This window comes from Passer domesticus, chromosome 3 (genome assembly GCF_036417665.1).
Source record: "Passer domesticus isolate bPasDom1 chromosome 3, bPasDom1.hap1, whole genome shotgun sequence".
In the NCBI taxonomy this organism is placed as follows: domain Eukaryota; kingdom Metazoa; phylum Chordata; class Aves; order Passeriformes; family Passeridae; genus Passer; species Passer domesticus.
Genome location: NC_087476.1, coordinates 87,614,489 through 87,636,065, shown reverse-complemented (window position 1 = coordinate 87,636,065; position 21,577 = coordinate 87,614,489). Strand labels below are relative to the sequence as shown.

General features: G+C 40.2%; 1 protein-coding gene across 1 annotated transcript; it reads left to right on the top strand.

The window, feature by feature from the left end:
- The first annotated feature begins 97 nt into the window (after window positions 1–97).
- On the top strand, window positions 98–21,370 carry RRP15 (ribosomal RNA processing 15 homolog). The gene is made up of 5 exons (XM_064414174.1): window positions 98–480; window positions 3,702–3,976; window positions 5,789–5,886; window positions 6,684–6,885; window positions 20,698–21,370. Exons 1-5 carry the CDS (start codon window positions 420–422, stop codon window positions 20,848–20,850), a joined length of 789 nt encoding a protein of 262 aa, XP_064270244.1. The 5' UTR covers window positions 98–419; the 3' UTR covers window positions 20,851–21,370.
- Window positions 21,371–21,577: the final 207 nt, after the last annotated feature.

Below are 21,577 nucleotides of genomic sequence, written 5' to 3'. Positions count from 1 at the left end.
AGCGGCCCCCCAGGGTGGAAGCCAGCAATCAGCCCGAGCTCTGCCGTGCTGGAGCGGTTCCCAAGGCACTTTCCATGCTCCAGGTGAGCGAAGCTCTGGCGGCACAGGGAGCGCCGGGAGGCCCCGATCGGGGCCTGCCTGGGACTGACCCCACGACGGCGCCGGCAGAGGCCGGAACAGCCGGAGGCTCTGCGCAGGGTCGGCCGGAGCAGCAGGCAGGGCCTGATGGCAGGAGGGGCGCGGCCAGCCGTGCTCGCTCTACCCCCGGGCCCATTTCTCCCCGCCCGAGCCCCCGGCCCCGCTCGGCCCCGGCCCCGCCCCGGAAGCGCCTCTCTCTTGCCCGGAACCTCGGGAGCCGGAACGCCGCTCGGAGGCCTGGGGGTCGGGCCGGAGCGCGGCACTGGGAGGACCGTGGGAAGATGGCGGCGGCCGTGGCGGGCCCACGTGGGCGCGGAGCCGCGGACACAGCCACGGACAGCGGTAACGGCAGCGGGGACGGGTTGGGGCCCTCTGTTCTTCTGAAGCATCGCCGGCCGCCGCTGTGGGCATCCTGTGACCTTGGAGGCCTTTCCTCTCTGCCCCGTTCGAGCCCGCCGGTGCGTCCGTGGCCCTTCATACCCCCGCTCCGGACCGCGGGCCGAGGCCGGCGCCGGTCGGCGTGGGGTACGGGAGCTCAGGCCCCGGCCCGGGCACCTGCTGAGGCCGCTTCCTAGCGGCGTGTCCGGGGCTGCCATTGCCGCGGTGCCTGGTGGCTGCTCCTGCCCGCCCTGCGCTGACCCTTGGGCTGTTCCTACCGCCAACAGCTCCTTAATTCCCTAGGCCCGCCAAAACAGATTTCACTGCCCTCCTTCTTGGGAGGGATGGGAACGACTGTGCAGAGCTGCACGAATTCCGTGTCTGTGCGAGCCGGGATCTGCTTCTCCCCGAAGGAAAGCCCTGGGACGCTCTCGTTCCAGTGATTAACCATTAACGCGCCGCTCTGCACTTGTTCTCGCCTCCTTGCCTGTTGTGAGAATGTACCTAACCAGTTGTGATCACTTCTTTGTTCTGTCCTGTGACTGTTTCTTTTTTGCTTTATTCTGGGAGGAGTCAGGGTTGTGGCCGTTTGGAGCTGTGGCTCCAGCATTGGTTCTGTTTGGTTTGAGCGTCAAAATTGAACCCAAAGGGAAGCGTTGTGCGGGAGCTCCTTTCAGAGCTCATTGCTGAATGTTCGCTGTGTTTTAAGTGTGTTTCACCTTCATCAGTGAGCGAGTCTGACAGAATGAGAGAGAAATGTGTATGTGTATTTCACAACAACACACACAGAAACAATTAAAACTTTTTATATTAAAGCTATGCTAGATATCAGTTTTTTCTATTCAGAATAGGGCCCCAGGTCCTACTTCTGATTGAGTTAATCTGGTTTAAATTATTTTGAAATGTCTCTTCTTTATCTCATGCTGCTGTTACTCTGATGTATTAAAGAATAAATTATGGCAGCTAGTGGAAACCTTGTTAATTTTTCTGTAATTGTTCAAAGAAAGTGTTGGTATTATTCTGTTTTATTGGCAGAAGATGTTATGTAAAGGAAATGATACATATTTTTGCAAATTTCCTTTTTATGAGTCCGATCTGGTTTTTATGGCTAACTGCAAAAGTTGGTCCTCAGCAGTGTGGGGGATTCAGGTTTGGACTTTTGGTAGTTGTTTGCTTTTGTGTATGTAATAAAGGTCACAAACAGGGGCTGATTAAAAGCAAAATAGCAACATGATAGAATGGACAAGGCCCAGGGTGAAAACTTGACCTTGTTTTAGGTGTAGGAACCAGGATGTGGTTCCTACATGTATAATGAATGCCATGTGGTACTGCAGTTACTTCTTTGCAGGCAACGGTTTGAATTTATTATTTATTGGAAACTCAGAATATGGATACAAATATCTAGAAAGATATTAAAGGATAAAAAAGATGCCTTTAAGTAGTTACTGAATGTGTTGAGAAAATTTGCCACTTCTAAATTTCCAGTTTATAGTAAGGACTGTTGGAAAACACTCCTATAATTTATTTTGAGTGGAGCATGACATACCACTTGGTATGTCATGCTCCACTCAAAATAAATTATAGTCATACTGATAGAGATAATGACTAAGTATTCAGTCATTATTTCTCTTCCACATTTGTTTTGTAACCACAGACTCTCACTTCTTTCCACCAGGATAACTAAATGCTCCCCCCAAGCCTCTAAACATGCCTGGGCAGTAAAGGTTTTGTTTTAAATTGGTCAATGCCACTGTTTTCCTGCTATGTTGTTTGTTAGTTTTTTTCTGGTATAAACAGGCACATGGAGAAGGCAGAATAATGAATTAGTGTGGCAGCAGAGTGTATGTTTATGGCTGCTTAGTAATTAAATAGACAGTTGATTAATGGGGAATATCGTTAATAGCTGCCTGCATGGTTTTATGGAGAACAGATCTTGTGAAGCACTCCTGGCTTCATTCTCTTAATGGTTTGGTTGATAAAGGTACTTCATGGGATATAGGAGTGCTTATGAAGTAAAGCACTTGGCTCAGCAGTACTGTGGTTTAAAAGTTAATTTTTAAGGAGTTTGAGACTGGTAGGTGAATGAAAATGAGGAATCTGGGACGGGGTGAGATCAGAAACCAGCTTCCTTCTGTTCAGCATTTGATTTTGCAGTCTTGAAAGTTGTATGTAAGATAATTAATTAATGTGGCACAAATATTAGTGGAATGGTAGTTAATGGTGGCACGACCTCGAGTATGCTCTGATCTTGATTACGTGGTGAAGTGAAATAACCCAGCATATTTTAGCACACCCTAAACCTGCAGCCTATTTCATTCTAGTTAATCACCTGTGCTGTTAAAGACTTCTATTTTTGCAGTTTGACCTACTGAACAGAGTAATGAGGACTAACTCTTCATCTATTTCTTGTGCTGTCAATTTGGCTGTTTTCAGCTGTCTTAATTCCAAACTTTGGTATTGTAACTTCGTTTCCTTCTTTTATTTTGACGGGCTCATAGGGGTAGGGAAGTTTGACTTTGGGGATGTTTTATTTGTGTGACTTGAGCAGTTACTTACCCATAAAAGCTCAGTGCCTCTGGTTTCTTTTGACCTGTCTTGATGCTGTATTCCACAAAGCAGTCTCCCCTGGGTTGTTATGCTTAGGTAATTGTGTTTTTGCTGGCAGTGCTGTCTCTGAGCAGGTTTTGCTATCACATAAGAAATGCCCCCCCAGCTTCAGTTTAATTCCTGTGGCTGTTTGCAGTCAAACACCAGATGTCACTGTTGCAGTTTCACTCTGTGTGTGTACATACATATGCACACATATTTGTGTGGATAGGAATTTATAAGTAACACTTTCTAAACTGGATAATAGACAGGCTTTCCCCCCACAATTACCAGTCCTAAACATAAAAATTTTCAATAATCTAATAATAAATGTCCAAGACTGCCTTTTCCCTTTTGCCCAGCCTCTTTTAATCACTTTAAATCCTCACTGAGGTGAGCAAGCACTTACACTACACAGTTTCAAATAAATTCAGTATAATGGTGTGTGCCTGCTTGAGGAATTAATTCTAACAGCACATTTACAGTAATACCTTGCTCTGAACTTGGATAACATTTACATGGCACTAGTAAAAGATCCTTACTAGAAACAGTTCCTGATATTTTTTTGCTTATGTTTTTTTTTTTTTTTAAATCCCCAGGTTCTGAGTTAAGCTCAGAACTTCCAGAAGACAGCTACTCTTCGGGAAGTGAAGCCCTGGAAGGTGATGATGAAGATGAAGCAGCAGTCCCTGGCAGTGTGGATGAAGAGGCAACAAGCTGCAAAGATGGCCCAAGTTCAGGATGGGCAGATGCCATGGCAAAAGTGCTCAACAAAAAAATTCCACAGAATAAATCCGCCATCTTGGCCAAGAATAAAAGCCTAGAGAAGGAAAGAGAGAAAAAAAAACAGGAGAGGCAAGAAAAGAAGATGAGGGTGAGAAAAAGATGCAGTATTCCATGTGCAGTGACTGTCAGATGGGCTACATGCAATATAGTCTCTGAGTACTGTCCCAAATCTCTGCTGAGGCTGTTTCAGTTTTGGAGTCTCTCCTTCACTGTGATCTTGAGTAGCTTAATTTTTTTTTTTTTTTTTTTTTTTACTTTCCAGTCATGCTGTGTAAGGTTTTTTCTCTTACTGCTTCTTCTGGGTCATCAGACAGGCTGAACATTGGCAGCAGGAGTGTTCCAGTCTGTCAGCTTAAGATGTTTTCTTTTTTGAGGGGATGAAAGCAGCTACTTCAAGCTTGATTTTCTAATTGGTGTTGTTAATCTGGGGCGAAATTCACTTTGTTTGCATTACAAATTGAAATAATTGTCTACCATAGAAAGTGAGAGGGAGAAAGAGAAGAAAACTGCTTCCATTTAAATTGTGCTGTGACTTCCAAAATCAAGGCCTCTAGGCTGAGACTGCAGTAATCATTGATGTGGTTGTGCACTGTTGTTTGCTCCCCTCAGTCATTTTCCTGATTGGAGTTTTCTATTACCATGTTTGTGCCATAAATTGCTTCTGGTTCTGAAACTGGTATGAAGAAACCAAACCATGTTGGCAAGTAAGTAATTTGTTTGTGCCTTCAGTGGAACTTTTAATTCTAGCCTCTGATTGATTTACCTTCAGGCTAGAAATACATTAATAGTTCTAATGTCTCATCCTACCAGTTCTGATTCTGTGGGATAACCAGGTTATTCACCTGACAGTTTGGGACATGCTGCAGTTGGGCCATGGCTTGCCTTTTAAATTCAGAGAGCTTCAGTACAGCATCTGCACAGTTATGGCTGTCCTAAATACCTGCTCTCATCCTGTAAATACGTGAGAATACTGCAAAACAGAGATGGGCCAGAGGTCCCCAAAGTGACTTGTTTGCTTTAGAAAAACTTGAAAGGAATTTGCCTTTCATTGATTTCTTGCTGATGAAAGGTAGAATAGGACAGTTCTTTTGATCAAAGGCGAAAACATGGTCATAAACTCAGAAGTTCATAGTAGTCTGCCTGTAATTATAAAGATAAGGACTCTGAAATTCCATTAGAGACTTCTTGCATGAAACAGCTTTAGTGGAACATCACCAGGCCTAAAACACTGTTAAATTGTTCAGAGGGGAAGAAAAACTTACTCCTAAAGCAGAGGTCTTGAAATACAGTGGTCTCCTATTGCAGCAGAAACAAAGCTGATGGTTTTGTGTCTGCTGGTAGGAAAAGGGGATCAATTTGGTTTAGAAATGGAGAGCCTCCAAAAAAATAGACAAAACTCAGTACTGTAGACATGACTTATTGTCTCTTCCTGTGTTAGCATTCTGCCTGTTGCACTCTCTGCTGAGCTGTCGCTTTAGTCACAAAGCCATGGGACCAGTTCTGTCGGGGGAAGTCAAATTCTCAAGGCTCAAAATGTGACATGCCAGTCTTGATGGACCCAGGATTTTACTATGTATGAATTTCTCTGTGACCAGCTTGTGAAATGTGGGGTTTGAAGGCTGTCTTTGAATAATTTCCTTGGTTAAGGCAGTCGGTGTAAAAGCATCTTTTTCCTAGGCTTTTGTTAGTGGAAGCAGATGACTCTGGGAGAGTCACACTTTCAGTGTGGCCCCTGTTGTATCAATGCAAGAGACTTGTCTAGCCCTATATTAGAGCTCCTTTTACTTTCAACCACACTGAACTTAGCGGATACTTTTTTTCCTGCTGCTACATACTCTGTCAGGTCATACTGCATTCTCAAATGTCCATGTTGTTTCACATAACAATATTTATAATGCAGCTTGATAAAAAGCGGGAATGGGAAATGATGTGCCGAGTGAAGCCAGATGTTGTCAAAGACCGAGAGAAGGAAAGAAATCTTCAGAGAATTGCCACAAGGTAAAAGTTTTTCTGAATGTTTTCCTTAAATGTATGTATATCAGAAAGAGGAGGAAAAGGCCTGTGCAGGTAATCTGTTTCCAATCAGATTGAACTCCTTAAAAAGTGACTAGCAGGAGCCGAGAGATTTATAGACAGGTCTACATTCTACAGTATCAAGTTCAACAAAAGATTTCAGAAGCTTTATGAAAGAGTAAAAATTTAGATGGGAATCTAATATTTGCTTAGCAGAAGTGCTTAGTTGGATCCCCTCATTTTGTTAATTTAATGCCTTAAAAATGCAGAACAGTTGTTTCTACTGTTCTGGTTTTTTGCTTCTCCACAGAGGATTCACCAGATCCATGGCTGTGAAGTTCAGCTGCCTGTTCACATTGTGGTAGTTTGGTGTCACAGAACTAGCTGAACATTTTGATGTGCTGCCTGTATGTCCTATCTCCCAGCTTCAGCTGCCTTTAAGAAACTTGCCTGAGTAATTTAATAACTGATTTTAGGACAAATAACATACTCCCAAGGATGAAACTGATCTTGGTGCCATGTTTCCACGCTTACTTCAGAGTCTGAATAGTAGATTTGTTTGTTACTGGTTCCTAGCAATAAGTATGAAGAAAGAATGAAAAGTGAAAGTATTTTATGTTGTAGCAAATGTTCCTTCTTAACCAAATCGAGGTTCCAGGTAACCATTTTGGGGAGTTAGAGGCCATCCAGCATCTGCACTGATTAGCTTTAGTAGGGTGTTCATTTCTGTAAAAGGAACTTGAGTTAAAAGATTTGCTTTGTTGTCTTTTTCCCTGTCCCAGAGGTGTTGTACAATTATTCAACGCTGTCAGGACACACCAGAAGAAAATGGAAGAGGAGGTGAAGAAAGCAGGGAGCTCTGAGAGGAAGCGTGCTAAACTGATGTCTTCTGTTTCAAAGAGAGATTTCATCGATGTTCTAAGAAATATGGAGGGGGCTAAAGGAACCAGGAATCCTGCTGGAATGGCCACTAAAAGTAAACAGGTAGGCTTCATCTGTGAGAAAAAAAATGTTTAGGTACCTTCTCAATACATTGACTCTCTGTTAATGTGCTTGCTTTTCATAAACCTCTGACCCAAATGGCTGGGATGTTTTTAGACTTGTAGAAGGGAACAAGTAGCTTTTAGCCTATTTTCCCTGTTTTTTGACTATCAAAGTACAAAACAGTGGAAGCTCTTCTGATAAGACATGGAGCCTATTATGCAAGTAACTTGCTTTAGCTGTGTTTAAAAAAATATTATGAAACACTAGATTTTATCTTGGATTTTACACTAGTTATGGAACAAACTGCTGTATTATGGTGGGTTGTGACATTTGGAATTTGACCAGTAATAGCTCCTTGAAATTGTTAAAGACCTGGAGGCTGTTCATCTTACATGGTGTATTAGACTGTACTACTTGTGTGTCCCCACAGTTTGGTCATGTCAAACTCACTTCCTTTGGGTGATTATGGTGTCTGAAACGGAATGATTTGCTATACAAAATGAATACCACAATAGAAAGCAACATGGATGTATTAAACCTTGTATGTAGGATTTCTTTCCCTGATTCTCTGTGTGCATTAGGCTGGTTTGGCTTCCTTTCTCTTACGATATTTTGGTAAGAAATCATTCCACTTTTTCCAAATGTGTTTGAGACACAGTGTTGGACTCGTCCAACTCTTCATCAGTTCTTTCAGCTCATCAAGTAGCTCAGGGTTGAAAACAAGTTGCTCAGACAACTCTTTCTCGTATTTCAGAAGCTGCACGTTTTTGAAGCATATTTGTGTCCAGGTTTAAACTCTGTGCTTGGTGGTGGGTGGAATACTGCAGTTGGCACAGACACACCACAGTTAACTAAGTGCTTTTCCATGCCAGGAAGAAATACTTTAATCAGTCGGGAGACAACATTTTGTCATATGTTTTTTGTTTGTGTGCACTTGGGGAACATGCTGAAACACTGCCTGGCATGGTGTGCTCATACAATTTTCATGCAAGTGTAATATTAAAGTATTTTTTAAGTTCTTTGGATAATGAGAACAATTTAGCTTGGTGCTGACACTTTATTTCTCCTTAAATAATTCCAGCTTGCTTGTTTGGTTGGGGGGGGGGGGGGGGCATGTGTATGTGTGTGGTTCTCTTTTTTTGGTTCATTTGTTTGTTTCTCCTCCCTTGGAATAGAAAAATATTGGAAGAATGGCAGTGCCAACTAATATTGTAGTCAGCATTAAATCAATATCTGAGCAAGAACTAGGACCTTTGTTTTGTGTCACATTGTAGCAGGGCAATTTTTTAATTACTAGGTCAGAAAAGACAGATTGGAAATGTTCCTATGCTAAAAAAAAGTTTTATTTTGGCAGCATCAGTAATAGCATATTTCCATTCAAGACCTCTGGAGATGCTTTAGATGCTGGCTGGTTAGTCTTGGGTTTGAGTACTAATGTAGATGCTGCTTTCACATTGCTTGTGCACAAAGGCTGGGGTGTGGATTGGGATTTTTTGGTTGGATTTTTTAATTATATGTCTGCTTAGACAGACCACCCCCCTTCCTCTCTCCCTTGTTTCAGTGACTCTTCAGCCTTTGCTTCAGTGACTCTACATTCGATTTAATACAGAACCAAACTCTTCAATAACTCCTTTTCAAGCTGTTACTAATCTGCCTTATTTTCTCTTGAACATATCTTACTCATTTAGCAAGCTCCCCTCCTGGTAGTTGTTGTGGCTTGAGGTTGAGGCCAAAATCTGCTCTTCTTTCTCAGAATTACACAAATATTTAGCCACTGAACAGTTTAGCTGGCCTCCACTGTTCTCTGCTTCGTGGTCTTTGAGAGTGTTTCAGAGGGTAGGAAGCCTGGATTAGCCTTTTTGGTAGTAAATTCCTTGCAGCAGGATTTCAGCAGATTGTTTGTGCCATCTGAAAGCTTTTGTTTGTTTGTTTTGTGGGTTTGTTTTTAGCAGTCGAGAGTATAGAGTGTATTCATTTTTTTAAAATGGGGGGGGAGGTAAATAAATGTATCTCAGCAAAAACAATTGAAGAGATGCCAATCCCAAAATCCAGGCACTCTGCCATCAATTAAAGGGCAGTCCAGAACAATAAAAACATTACCCCACCCATATAAAACAAGCAGTCAGCAGGAAAAATAGCAGAAAAAATTTTACTAGTGAAAGCAAACCTCTTTTGACTCAAGCCTTCTGCTGTGACATGAGACTTGACTGTATTTTGAGAGTGGGTGAAAGCATTTACTTGCTCTGCAGGAGTTTTTGAATGCAAAATTTGCTTTGTATTTTTAAAAGTTTGGCAATTTCTTTCAAGTGTCAGGGATTGTTGAAGAAATCCCTTATAAAGTTCTGTTGATTGACTGTTTAGCCAAGTATATTTATGTGTGAAAAAAAGAAATTAAATGCCCTGTAAAGTCCCATTTGCAGCAGTATAATTTCAAAGTAGCATGACCACTTCTTAAATTTTGTTCTCTACTTCCATCAGCTTTATGCGTGCCTGGGAAGGGCAGGTAACCTGTGCCCCACTAGAACATTGTTCATAGTTTTGTTTACTTTTAGCCGTTGGCCTAAATGTTACTTGGCATATACCTATCAACATAACTATGAAAGAAAGACTGTAAGGCTGTGTAAGTTTTCCTGTGCCCTTCTTGTGAAATTGTAGCCCTTCTTGGAGTTCTCTGTGCCCAGCTGGGAGTAATTATTTTTCTGAGCTGGAGCCAAAAGCTTTGCCTTTCATATCATTTGCTGTTTATCAAAGTATTTCTTAATCCTTGCTGAGCCAGCTGACTTGTGTAATATTTTTTCCTGGTTTTTTTCCAAGTTACTGTGCATGATGCTTGCCTCTGGGTAAGATCATCTAATTTCTCTCCCCTCACCACCTAGTCTGAAGCCTTGCAATGTGGGAGAAAAATGTAGTCATTAAAAAAATCCTACTTGTTTGTTTTTGGATGGGCTTTTTTTTTAAGTTTTGGGGTGGGTTTTTCTATGAATCTTTTATTGGCAGATAAGAGAGTTTTCAATTTGTTTAACACAATCCTTACACACTAGCTTTTCATTTCAGAATGTGTTGGTCATATCTTCATGTAAGACACTACAAGTATTAAAGTATAGGTTTAGAAGGGGTATGTATCAGAATTGCTGTATTTTCAGGCCTGGAGACTGAAGTTATTTTTATGTCTATAGAATGAATACAGAAGTAGGTAGTGGCAGTAAAGGATTCCTTGTAAGAACCTTTTGTTTTCTTTAGGTCCTTAAATACAGGGTGCTCTTAGGAAGTACCCTTGCTTCTAGGGTCGAGTGAAGTTTCTCTTCTCCTGGAGTTGCACAGATATGTTGGCTAATGTAGTGAACTACATGAAGTCTTGAAATCTTAATTGTAAGAAAACAAGGAAATTCAGAGTTATTCTCCTTGCTTGCTGTGTGTCACTGACAATTTCATATTGATTAGTCATTTGTGCTGGTCCCTGTCAAGCATTTTACGTGGTAATGCTTGGTAAAGCATTTTTTTAGTGACACATAAACAACTGGCATGAAAGTTACAGATGCTCTTTATGACAAGCATAACCTGCACTCATTGACCTTTCATTTTTCATTAGGACTTTGTAGCATGATTTTGCTTCAACTTGTAAGCTTTCTTAAACCAGATCTGTTGCAGAGCATTTCAGTGGTGAAAGTAAGAGCAGGATTTCCTGGTCTACATCAGTAACCATGATCCAAATTCTGCAATGTAATCTTTCTGTAAGCTAGGCTGACTACATGACCCATAGGCACAATTTACTTCCTGTCTTGGGATGGCATCTGGAAAAAAATTGGTGTGTTGGTCTCAAAATATTCTATAATTTTATATTCTAAAATAAATTATTGATGGGAAGGAAGATGAGTGGAGAAGAATGCAAGTGCTATTTCATTGCAGCTATTGCTCATATGGGACTTAAAGTGCTTTTCCAGAAAAGTTACTTCTACCTCAAGTGTATTTTATAAATGCTCCAAGTATCTGGTAAGTAATTTGTAAGGACAGTGATTAGAGTCAGACTTACTATAGATTTTTCTTCTGTTCATGAGACTTTATTTTAAGCTGTAGTTTGAAGATTGTTCAAGTGCAGGAGGAATACTATGCTTCCGACTTTGACCACTGTTCTTGCTGGGATACGAGGAGTGGCATGGGGGCTTTCATTTTTTAAGCTAAATGGGGGTATAAATTGTACTTTCCAGCTTAAAAGTCACATCGGTTTATAAACTGAGTGACTTCTTTTCCTTGCAGCTTCTTGAGTACTGGCCATTAGCTTGGTCTGTTTCTTTCCACTGCTTTCACAGTGTAGAAATGGGGAGGGTGAAAAAGAAACCAACTGTTTTCATTCATATACCTCTTTGGAGTGACAGTAGTCTGAACAGTTGCTTCAGCCTGTGCTATGAGATTGTTTCTGAAGTGTGGATGAAGGCGGAGATGACTTCTGGAAATTTGGTAAGGTGTATCAACATCTCTTTTAATCTTACCAAGAAACTTCCTTAGGTGATAATGCCATTGCAGAGTAGCAGAAGTTTATTTCTACAGCTGTTCTGTGCTGGTTTTACAGACCTAGTTGAAGGAGTAACCAGGCATACATGTATTCCAGCAGATTTGGGGGGGCAGCTAAGTATTAATTTAGTTCGGCTGTAGCCAGAGTAGATTCTCCAGTTTTAACAAATGTCTTCCCATCACATGCACAAAAACTTTTAATTTGGATTCCTTTGGATCCTACATTTTTCTGTTTTTCCTAACTGCGTGTACATTCTCTTGAAGGTCACTCCATATGTGTTTGGAGGTGATGCTTTTAATGAAGTTTTTTGGTTTTGTACCAGAAAGTTGCTGACAACTAATTGTATGCTGTATTCTTAGGAATATCCTTAGGGATAAATGCAGTGCAGCCTGCCACCAGTTTGCTATATCCTATATTCCTTATAGGATAAGGAATATAACTTATAAGTTCTTTAATGTAAAGGGTTGTTGTGCAGTACTAGAGGATGTTTAATTATGACATTTTTACTTTAAATTTGTTTAGAAATTGTATTAACTTACAGAGTTTGGGTCATCAACAGGACTGGGTTTTTAAGATTGTTGTCATAGCAGGTAATGCACATCTGTGTTAACATGGGAATGTAGGACTTTTTCAATATTTAAATGTCAATTTAAATTTGTCAGTGTTTCAATATAATTTGATTGATTCAATGTCAAGAAGTTGACACTGTAAATTCAACTCCACATAAGACAATTAAGGGTCATGTGAAGTATTTTACTAGGTTTACCTTTTTTCCTGTGGTATTATATGCAGATATCCCTTTCTGTCCTCTTTAATCAGGTATTTGATCAGAAATCAGGAAGGGGAAAGGCTGTGATTTTGCACTTTGTTCCCATCTACTCTTTTTTTATCCTCTTCCTGTTCTGTGTTCCTGACAGGTTCTTTCCCCCTGCACCTGAGGGCCAAGCAAGTATCCTGTGTCTAATGCAGGAGCAGCCCTGACAGCTGTTACCACAGAAAGGCCAGTTCCCTGTGTGTCATCATGAGTCACTCTCAGTTCAGCTGAATGCTGCCTGCTAAGATGCAGATAGTGATCAGTGAGGACAGATATCTTAAGAGAATTTGGATGCTAAATGCTTATTGCATCTACTGAGGTGATGACCTGAGGTTTGTAGAGGGCCATCTTCCAGATGTTTATAACTTGTCCAGATCTGGGCAAATGTTCATGGAGATAGTAAAAGATATGTTGCCAGCTCCAAAACACATCCTTAACTGATTTTTAAGTTTAAAAAGAATGAATGATACAAGGTTTTAATGGGTTCCTGTAGAAAATATCTCTTTCTTCCTTAGAGCTGAAGACAAAATATTTTAAGTTTGTCTTTCTGTGAAAAGGGATGAAGTGGTTGTATTTGAAACATTGCAGAATTCTTCAGCATAAAGCAGTTGAAGTTTGGCAAATTTTTAAGTGAATGTAAACAGAGACTTGTGATTGAAATGTCAGGCAATGCTGAGACAGCTCCATCTGTCATATTAGAGAGTAACTTGCCTTGCTATTTGTTTATTAGTGCACAGGATACTATGATGTGTTTTGTTTTCAGATGTTGCAAGGCTTTTTTTTTTCAGTAAAACTGTGTCTAAAACAACCACATTTAAAAAACTTGTGTCATACATGTTTTGATCTTCCTGTGAGTCTACAAAGCACAAAGAGTCAAATACTATTAGGCTTTTATCTGGTAAATCAAGTTGGAAGTCTTATAAAAGCAGCTTTCCACTCTTGGCTTTGTTCATAACTCTTACAGGCAGGGCAGTGTACTTAGAGAAAAATACATCTAAACATTTCATTAAGTTTTATAGAAAAATGTTCTCTGGAAGTAAGAAGGTTTGGGTGGAGCTTGTCTATCTGAATAAGTTTGTTTCCCCCATCTGAGCATTTGCTATTGGAAATTATCATGGAAAGTGATTCCTTTACTTTGAAGTTTTATTAAGGTACAAAATGTTGTGATTTCCAGAGTGTGTGTGTTATAAAAGACTTCTGTGGGTACCTACTCATCTGTTTATCTTGGTCAATAGACTTCAGGAGTGGTGGATCAAACTGCTTCCAGCCTGCAATGGTTAGAGGGTCGCTGAGTTCAGTAATTTTTTTTTTCAATACTGTGGGAAGTCCCAGCCAATTTTTAATGAATGTTTCTGAAATTTACCGAAAGATTAGAAAATATACTTTTAAAAACATGGTTGGTATTACAAATTATATTAAAATTGCCTCTTGGAAAGGTCTGACCTCTTTTAGGTTTGCTGCTGAACTTTGGACAGTGGTCTGCAGGTGGTCTGTGTAATTTCTTCTCCATCTGCAGCTGTTGGGAAAGCCCATACAGAAACATAGACAGAGATGCAAAGGTCAGAAATGCAGAGAAAGGGTAGCCAGATGTTTAAGGTAAGGGATTGGTATTGTGGGCAGTTTACATCTTCCTTCATCAGGTTTAAACTACTTTTAGAAAGCAGCTTGGGAATGTTGAGGGGTAGGGTCTCTTCCTTAATGAGCTTGCCACTCATACATGACAATGTGAGGGGAAATTATAGGAATATAAAATCAGAGAAATTTGGATTTAGAGACCTCCAGGATATGTCACAAAAAAACAATGAAGTAAAAGCAAGGGCAATGACTGTAGGGAGGTGAAATCAGACAAGCTGCTTTGCAGATAAAAATGGCATAAAGCTTAGATCCTTGTAGACTCTTTTGCCATTTTTTTTATTAATCGCCCTCCTACCTCAAAGTTTTTTGGATCCTTACTCTTCTTCTGGGACTCAGAAGTGGAAATCCTGAGTTAGGGAGAGGCTTTTTACTTGCCCCACTTCCTTCTGATCAGCTGTTTGTGTGAGGTGATTTCTTAAGTGCTGGAAGGGACAGGCATGGTCATTACTGTAGCCTTTATTGTTTGAGACAACCTTTTGGGACTCAGTCCATTATGCCTCTTGCTAAATCATAATGAAAAACACTGGATTATTTTAGCATCATTTGTTGGAAATAATTTGAGTGATATTCATATCATTTAAAAATTTGCAACGTACTAATTTATTGTGTAAAAAAAAAATCAGAAATACTCCAAAATGCTGCAGGTCTGCATGTTTCCTTACTGGGCCAGCAGGCAAGCTTTTATAACAACTTGCAGAAAATTTTAGGTACCCAGCTGAGATAGTGCTTAAGTGTCTTTCATAAATGGGTAACATCTGAGAAAAATCTGCTGTGACTGGAAAATGTTTTTCTGAAGTAAATTGTTGAAAGACATGAGGATGTACTTCTGAGGGATAGCACAGTGGAGGCCTTAATCTTGACTGCATACTTTTTTATTAGGCACTCTTGCTATATCTGTGTATTTTCCAGGTACAGCTTGGTGGTTCAGGAACTGTGCAACTTGCTCCTGGTGTAGCGTGCCCTTGCTATACATCATGCTCATTAAAACATGGGAAGGGAGTCTTAATGCCAGTGTGGCCAAACAGGTCATGCAGCAACATGTGGTGGAATTCCTGGTGCAGCACAGGGGTTTCTGAGATGGCTGCTGTTGATGGCTGGAGTACAGCACAGGCTGAGGAGTTCCAGAGCGTCCTTTCTGCAGAATGGCCCTGTGTTAAGCTCAAATTCTTAAAATATTTTTGCTTTTCCTGACAGAAATAATAATTTATGAGGTTTCTGGTGAACCAAACCTGAGGAAATCTGTTCTCTCATAAGCTTTTTCTAAGATTCTTCTTTGCAACTGAGCATCTAGTAACAACGCTTCTGAATTTTGTTCTTTGCTTAGGCCCAGGTTTATGCTTGTTTTTAGAAATTCTGTAATTGAGTTCTGACCCCTCCAAAGCTGGGCCATGTTTAAGCCTCTGCGTGCCAACCCAAAGCATTCCTTCTCATTCACACATCCCCAGTTGTAGTAAACCCTAGAGGAGGATGTAAGGATGAGGAGATTCCTTGTGCAGGTCGTTACGCTCTGGGTGGTCTTCTGGCTGTGCTCAAAAGGAAAAATCACTATTTGTTGTGCTTGTAGTAATAATTCCAGTGTGCTACTTTCAGAGAAGTTTGAACAGGAACAGCAGGTCTCAAAACACCCTGTAAAAAAAATTTAATTCTTAGATTTATTCACTAGAATTGCCAGAGCAGATTCTGGTGTATATGAGAAAGTTGTGATCTGAGTAAATCCCCTGTCCCACTGTTGATACCCACAGTGTAGTGTCACTTCAACTAAACCAGGGCAGTTTAGTTCAGTCGCTTTAATTTCTGATTCAGAGAGAGAATGCAGATGGGTATTGAATAACTCTCACCCTAAGGAATAAATGATTGTGCAGAATTATACTGCAGCAGAATAGCTTTCTGTTGTGCAGCTCACATATTCTGCAAGCTGAAAATGCTTCCCAGAGTGAGTTGCTGTGAGAATTCAGTTCAGAAGTTCAAGATAATAGCGGTGGAGGTTTTAGTCTCAGTTTGCAGAGACTAAAATTTGTGGGGTTTTGGCTGTTTGGGATCAGGCTTACATAGGAACCTTTCTTAGAGTCAAGATCTTGCTGCAATTCAAATTAGATTAACTTGCCGGCAGCGCTAATGATCAAACCCCAAGTATAATTTTCCTGTTAAAAATCATTACATTTTGTTTTTTGCTTACATTTCTGCTTTAGGTACTTTGGCTGCAGTTTTTTTTCATTTCTTCTCAGCCTGAAGGAAATTTGTTTTCTTCTCTGTGAGCTCGCATATTGCTGAAAATTAAGTTAGGAGAAATGATTATGCTGGTGTTCTTTGCTTTTCATTCCTTCCCCCTCTTCTGCCAAGTGAGGGGTTTATTACTATTACTGTTATTACTATTATTATTATTATTATTATTACTACTACTACTACTTAAAATTGAGATTTATTAAATTTTTTTAATTTATTTTAAATTGAGATTTTACACAGCTCAGTGTATGCCTGTGCTGCCTGATTGGGGTTTTTTGAGCTCAGTTTACATGGACTTTCTTGGAGATGAGAACCAGAATAGAAGCAGTCATTCAGAGCAAGATGCAGGCTGACAGGGAAGGTAATTGTCAGATGTTTGTGAGAATGTGTTCTGGCAGTTACGCTTTTTAACTTCTTTGTCATGACAAAAGCTTCACTATGTCTCAAGGTCTTAAATGTTTGTATTGAGCAAAACAGAGGAACCTGGGGAGGCAGTTCAGATTAATTAGACACGTTAGAATTGTTTTCTCAGTGCTTAAAGTTGTTGCTTGAGAGATATTTATGTTAGAAATTCCTTCCCTGACAGGTACAAATAAACATTTATTGTAGGTGATGGTAAAGAGAGATGCCCCTGCAAGCTCTGGCATTTCATCTTATACACAAAGCAAAAGCGTAGGGGTCCAGTGTGCTGATTGTAATCCCTAGGTCTGAAAAATGTTCCTTTTCTAAAGCCCTGGAATTCCTGTCTTCCTTCTGGACACTGCTGTCAGGGAATCTCCGTGGTGCTGTAGGTGTGTTTGTTGCTTTCCAGATGCAGAAGTTGGAGTTGCTCAAGTGCCCCATGCTGGTGGACAGCGGAGTGAAATGTTGTCCTTTGTCTGATTTCAAGGCTTATCTTTTAATGCCATTACTTACCAGTAAGACTATGGACTTCGGTTTGCTTGAGTGTAAGGTTCTGAACAGCTCGGGCAGGCATCATCCTGCTTCAGACGGGGCAGAGAAGATTGATCCCAGACCTTGGTGTCAGTGCTGTCTGCCACAGCTCCAGTGTTGAGTTTGGCAGGTCTCAGTTGAATATACTGTCTTGTCATTTACCAAGAGCAAATTTTGTAGCTCCAGTTTTTTGAGGTGGTAAAGAAATGAACAAAAACATGGAGATTTCTAACTTGATCTTACAGCTGCTGCTGCTACCACAAGGCTTTCATAGACCAATTCCTTTAAAATTTAAAAATCCAGGAGGCAGTTTCAGCCTGGATCCTGCAAGGGTCAGCTGCTTGTTCTAAGTGACAGAACTAAGCTTAGTTGGAGCTTAGTTTGGACCTCTGTTTTATTAGGACTTGACCAAGAATTTCAGTTCCTCTTGTCCTGGTGCAGATTTTAGGGAGTATGTCTTCAAAGCAGAATTAGCTCAGGAAGTATGTCCCCACTACGGAGCCCTACTTGTAAGAGGCTTTAGCTAATGCTGTGATAGCCTCGTAAGTAGGCACGTTTTTTTTTAAATTTATATGAACTCTTCAACTGGACTATGAGTTCATCAGAGCAAGTATCAGCACTAGAGTAACCACAGTGCATGCTTTGGTCTGCCTTATTTCAGCTCATGATAATAAGTTCATCACCAGCAATTAGTAAAACGACAGTGACTCTTGAGGTATTTTACTAATTGCTGCCTCTCAGACCTTTTGAAATCGGTTGCCAGACCCTTTGGCAAAGAAAACCCAATTCCAGTGTATAAAAGAGGAGAGGAAAAAAAGCAACATGAGAATTCTTCACTCCTTGCCTTACTGAAGGATTCAGATTCTGCTTTGTTTTCATTTGGGGATGTTCAAAGGGGACTTCAGTGTTGTAGTGAGATGTGCATGAACAGCTGACTGGGAGTTCAAAAGCATTTGTGTAGATTAAAAGTTGGTTTATTTTCCATGTGCCAAGAATCAGTTTTGTTTTATTTAGATGAAACTAGATTATGGCATTGAAAACTCAACTGTATTAACTTTCTTACATAAAGCAAGTTGGGAAGTGATGTTACAGTTCAACTAATTGTCAATTATACAAATATTCTCACTGCATATTTTCTTAAGACTGAGAATGTTTTGTGATGCAGTAGACTTGGAGAATTTTTATTCTGAGGGGAAAATAAGTAGTAAATGAGTTAGGAATGAAGATACTAAATAAGGCGTTTTCTTCACTTGGAGGCATGCTTAAAATTGACTAAATATTTGCTTTCAAGCATTTAATCTTCATCTTTGAGGCATGAACATGCTACCTCTGTCTTTCTCCTTTGAGCTTGTTGTAAAACTCTATTCAGGCCTTTGTGGTGCCTTGCAGAATCGGTGATGCTATGGAAGATCAGCATCCCTCTTTTGTTAAAGTTCTGCTTTTGTGCTGTTGTTCACTTGACATAGACAGAAAGAAGGGCTAATGGTTGCTGAATAGTAGCTTGTGATGAATTTGAGGATTGAGCTTTTCAAACCCTGAGCCTGCAACTGTCATTGCTGATAATAATCTACTCCTTCTGTGCTGTTTAAAAACCAAAACAAAATAAGAAAGAAAAAATCCCTGTTCTGCACATATGGAAAAAAAAAGCAATTCTGTTGGGTTTATTATTGAAAACAAAAAATGTAGATTGTTTTGTAAGAAATATGGGATGTTTCCTTTTAAGTATTTTGGATTCAACTCTTAAATTTCACTGTTCAAATATCTGTTTATCAAAGATCTAGGATTAAAAAAGAAAGGACTTGGTGATTTTTGTGATTTTTTTTAAACTGTTCTCTACTCTGCAAAGGCAAACATATACGACTGCAATACAGTTAAAAAGGAGGAAAACAAAAGTTACCCTCTCCTTGCATCCCAGAACAGACTACCTGTGTTTGCACTATCATAACAATACAGATGAGTCTCATGTGAAAATTTTAAGGTCTGCCTAGGGACCTGCCTTATCTGTAGCTCTTATCTGTAACTCCAGGTAATTGATTGCCCCTTCTGAGATGATTTTAGGTTTACTGGGTGTAGCACTTAAAGTAAATTTCTGCAAGAGTGATGAGTGCTTAGGAGGCACTACCCTTGGGAAAAGGGGAATTGTTGGATGGGAGTAGCCATTAATGAGAGCATCTGTGAAGGCACAAAAGCAAACCCTAAACCCAAACCCGGTGCAAACATCTTGAGGAACAGCTGTAGAGTTTCTCTTTATTTGAACTGGGCCCTGGGAAATTCCTTTTGTGAAGAAAAGTGTTAAGACTTGTTACCCAATTTTTGTGAGGCCAGCATGTGACTCGTGCAGAAGTCACATGTAGCATTTCTGCTTTGATTACCTATTAAAAGCACATACCTTGTTTGGCAGACGTTTTGCACTCGGGTAACTTCTGATGGTGTAATAGGGCATGTTTTATTTACAGTAATGGACTCGCATTCTTAATTTCTCTTTTTCCTGAAATCAAATTCTGTATGCTGCTCTATTCCAAATCTTGATTCCCACAGGCTTCAGCTGAAATATGCAGTGGTATCACATTCCTATGTGCATGGCAGAGAAGAGGTGTGGACAGATGTCTAAATTTACTGCAGATTTTGCATCCAGTAGGCAAATCTTGTCTGCAGAGGATGCTGAGGTCCCTTCTTTGGAGCATGGGAGTGGGGAACCCTCCGTGGGGTGCCAGTGTTAAATGTATTTTCAAAGACCTTGCAGAACTAAATTAGTGTTTTCAGTGTCCCTAATTCCACTTTGGTAGGACAATTTTTTGCTTGCCTGCTGGATTCTGATCCATGTTGTTCGTCAAAAATGTTTTGCTGCTAAGGCGTTAACACTGAAATAAATCCTTTCTCAGTACATCGGGCAGCTTTCGGTATTTTCCTCCGGAAAGGATGCAAGCATAGCTTCCAGCTGTTGTTTGAAAGTGTTGCCACAGGATGGGGCTGTTGCACTGCTCAAATGTGGTCTGTCACCTCCGGGAGCCGTGACCAAGCGCTGTTTCCAGCACTGACCTGAAACTCCACTCCCGGCCCTTCTCTTTATTATTCACCAGTCCATGCAGTGGGCCTCGAGTTTATCCACTTCCAAGAGGTAGCAAATTTGGAGTAAGGTGTTGTTGGCTTGCTAAGAGTAGATCAGCTTTGTTTCTTTTAGAGGCAGTTTTGTACCATATGACAAGCCCAGGTAGTGAGGTAATAATTCACATAAAGGGGATTTGGTTCATGTATCACTGATTATGTTAAATATTAAATTTGGGGGGGGGGAGGGGGGTTAAACTTTTATTAAATCCATATTTGTGTTTTAGAAATGTGCCAAGAAGTGTTCTAATGAAGTAGCACCTGGGGGTTAATAAATGATATCATGAATCCATTCTGATTGCCAAGAAAGATTTTAATAAAGGAAGCCATACCCAGACTGTTTCATCCATGAGGAATAATTGTTTTGTTTCCATATTTCTTTTATTGGTTTGTTTAAAACAAGTTTGCATTTTAGCATCAAGTAATTTTTGGTTGTTCTGCATGTTTCTGTACCATTTGCACAAAGACCTGGCCCTCCATCTGCTGATTGTAGGAGGTGTTATTTTGATTGCATGGAGACCTTGCATCTTCTACTGTCTTTCACATTTATCTCATTTCTCTGTTCTTTCTTCTCTGCCCCTCAAACATTCAGGGTGAAGCGAAGTCTGAAGAGGGGCCAGAATGGAATATACTGCGTGATGACTTCATGATGGGAGCATCTATGAAGGACTGGGACAAGGAAAGCGACGGAGGGGGCAACAGTGAAGAAGGAGGTGGTCTGAAACAAGAAGATGACAGTGACTGAATGAAACTGAAAGCCATTCAAGATAATGTTTTATCTTAAGTTTGTTTGGATAAAAAGTCAGCATTCTATGAATGTACAACACTTGGAGGATACCTCTTTTAAAAAAGAAAAAAAAAAGACACAGCCTTGGAGTGTTTTCTCCTCCATGTCAAACTTTTATTTAATATAGCTCCATTTGCTATACTGAAATCCTAAAATATTTTCCAAAACAAGTATAATTTTCAACATATTTCCAAAACATTTTGTACAGTCAAAATAGTGGCACTTGCCCAATGAAAGATAGATTTTGCCAAGGTCATTAAAAGTTTACACATTAGTCATGGCAGTTGATGTATTAGTGTGCCTGCATTTCCAAATCACTGCTACACTTTGAAAAGTTGTTGCAATTTGCAATAGAAATGGCTTACAATAAACACAGAAATGCCATCACCTTGTAAAGTTATCGGACTCCTATAGAGTCTTTACTACTTTGGACAGAAAACGTTCTGTAGATAATAAAGGAAAGTAACTATTGATGTGATAGTTCTGGTCTTGGAGCATTAGTTTGATAGGAGACAACTCTGGAAACAGAATTGTAAAGACAGAGACTTGACCCTACTGATAGGGTTTAGTATTTATGTGTGTGTATATATATATGGTTTTTCCATTGCGAGTCTGAGATTTCTGGTAGGAAAGGACAGTCATTGCTATTGATTTCATTGAGGAGGGAGACCTTTTCTAACAATAC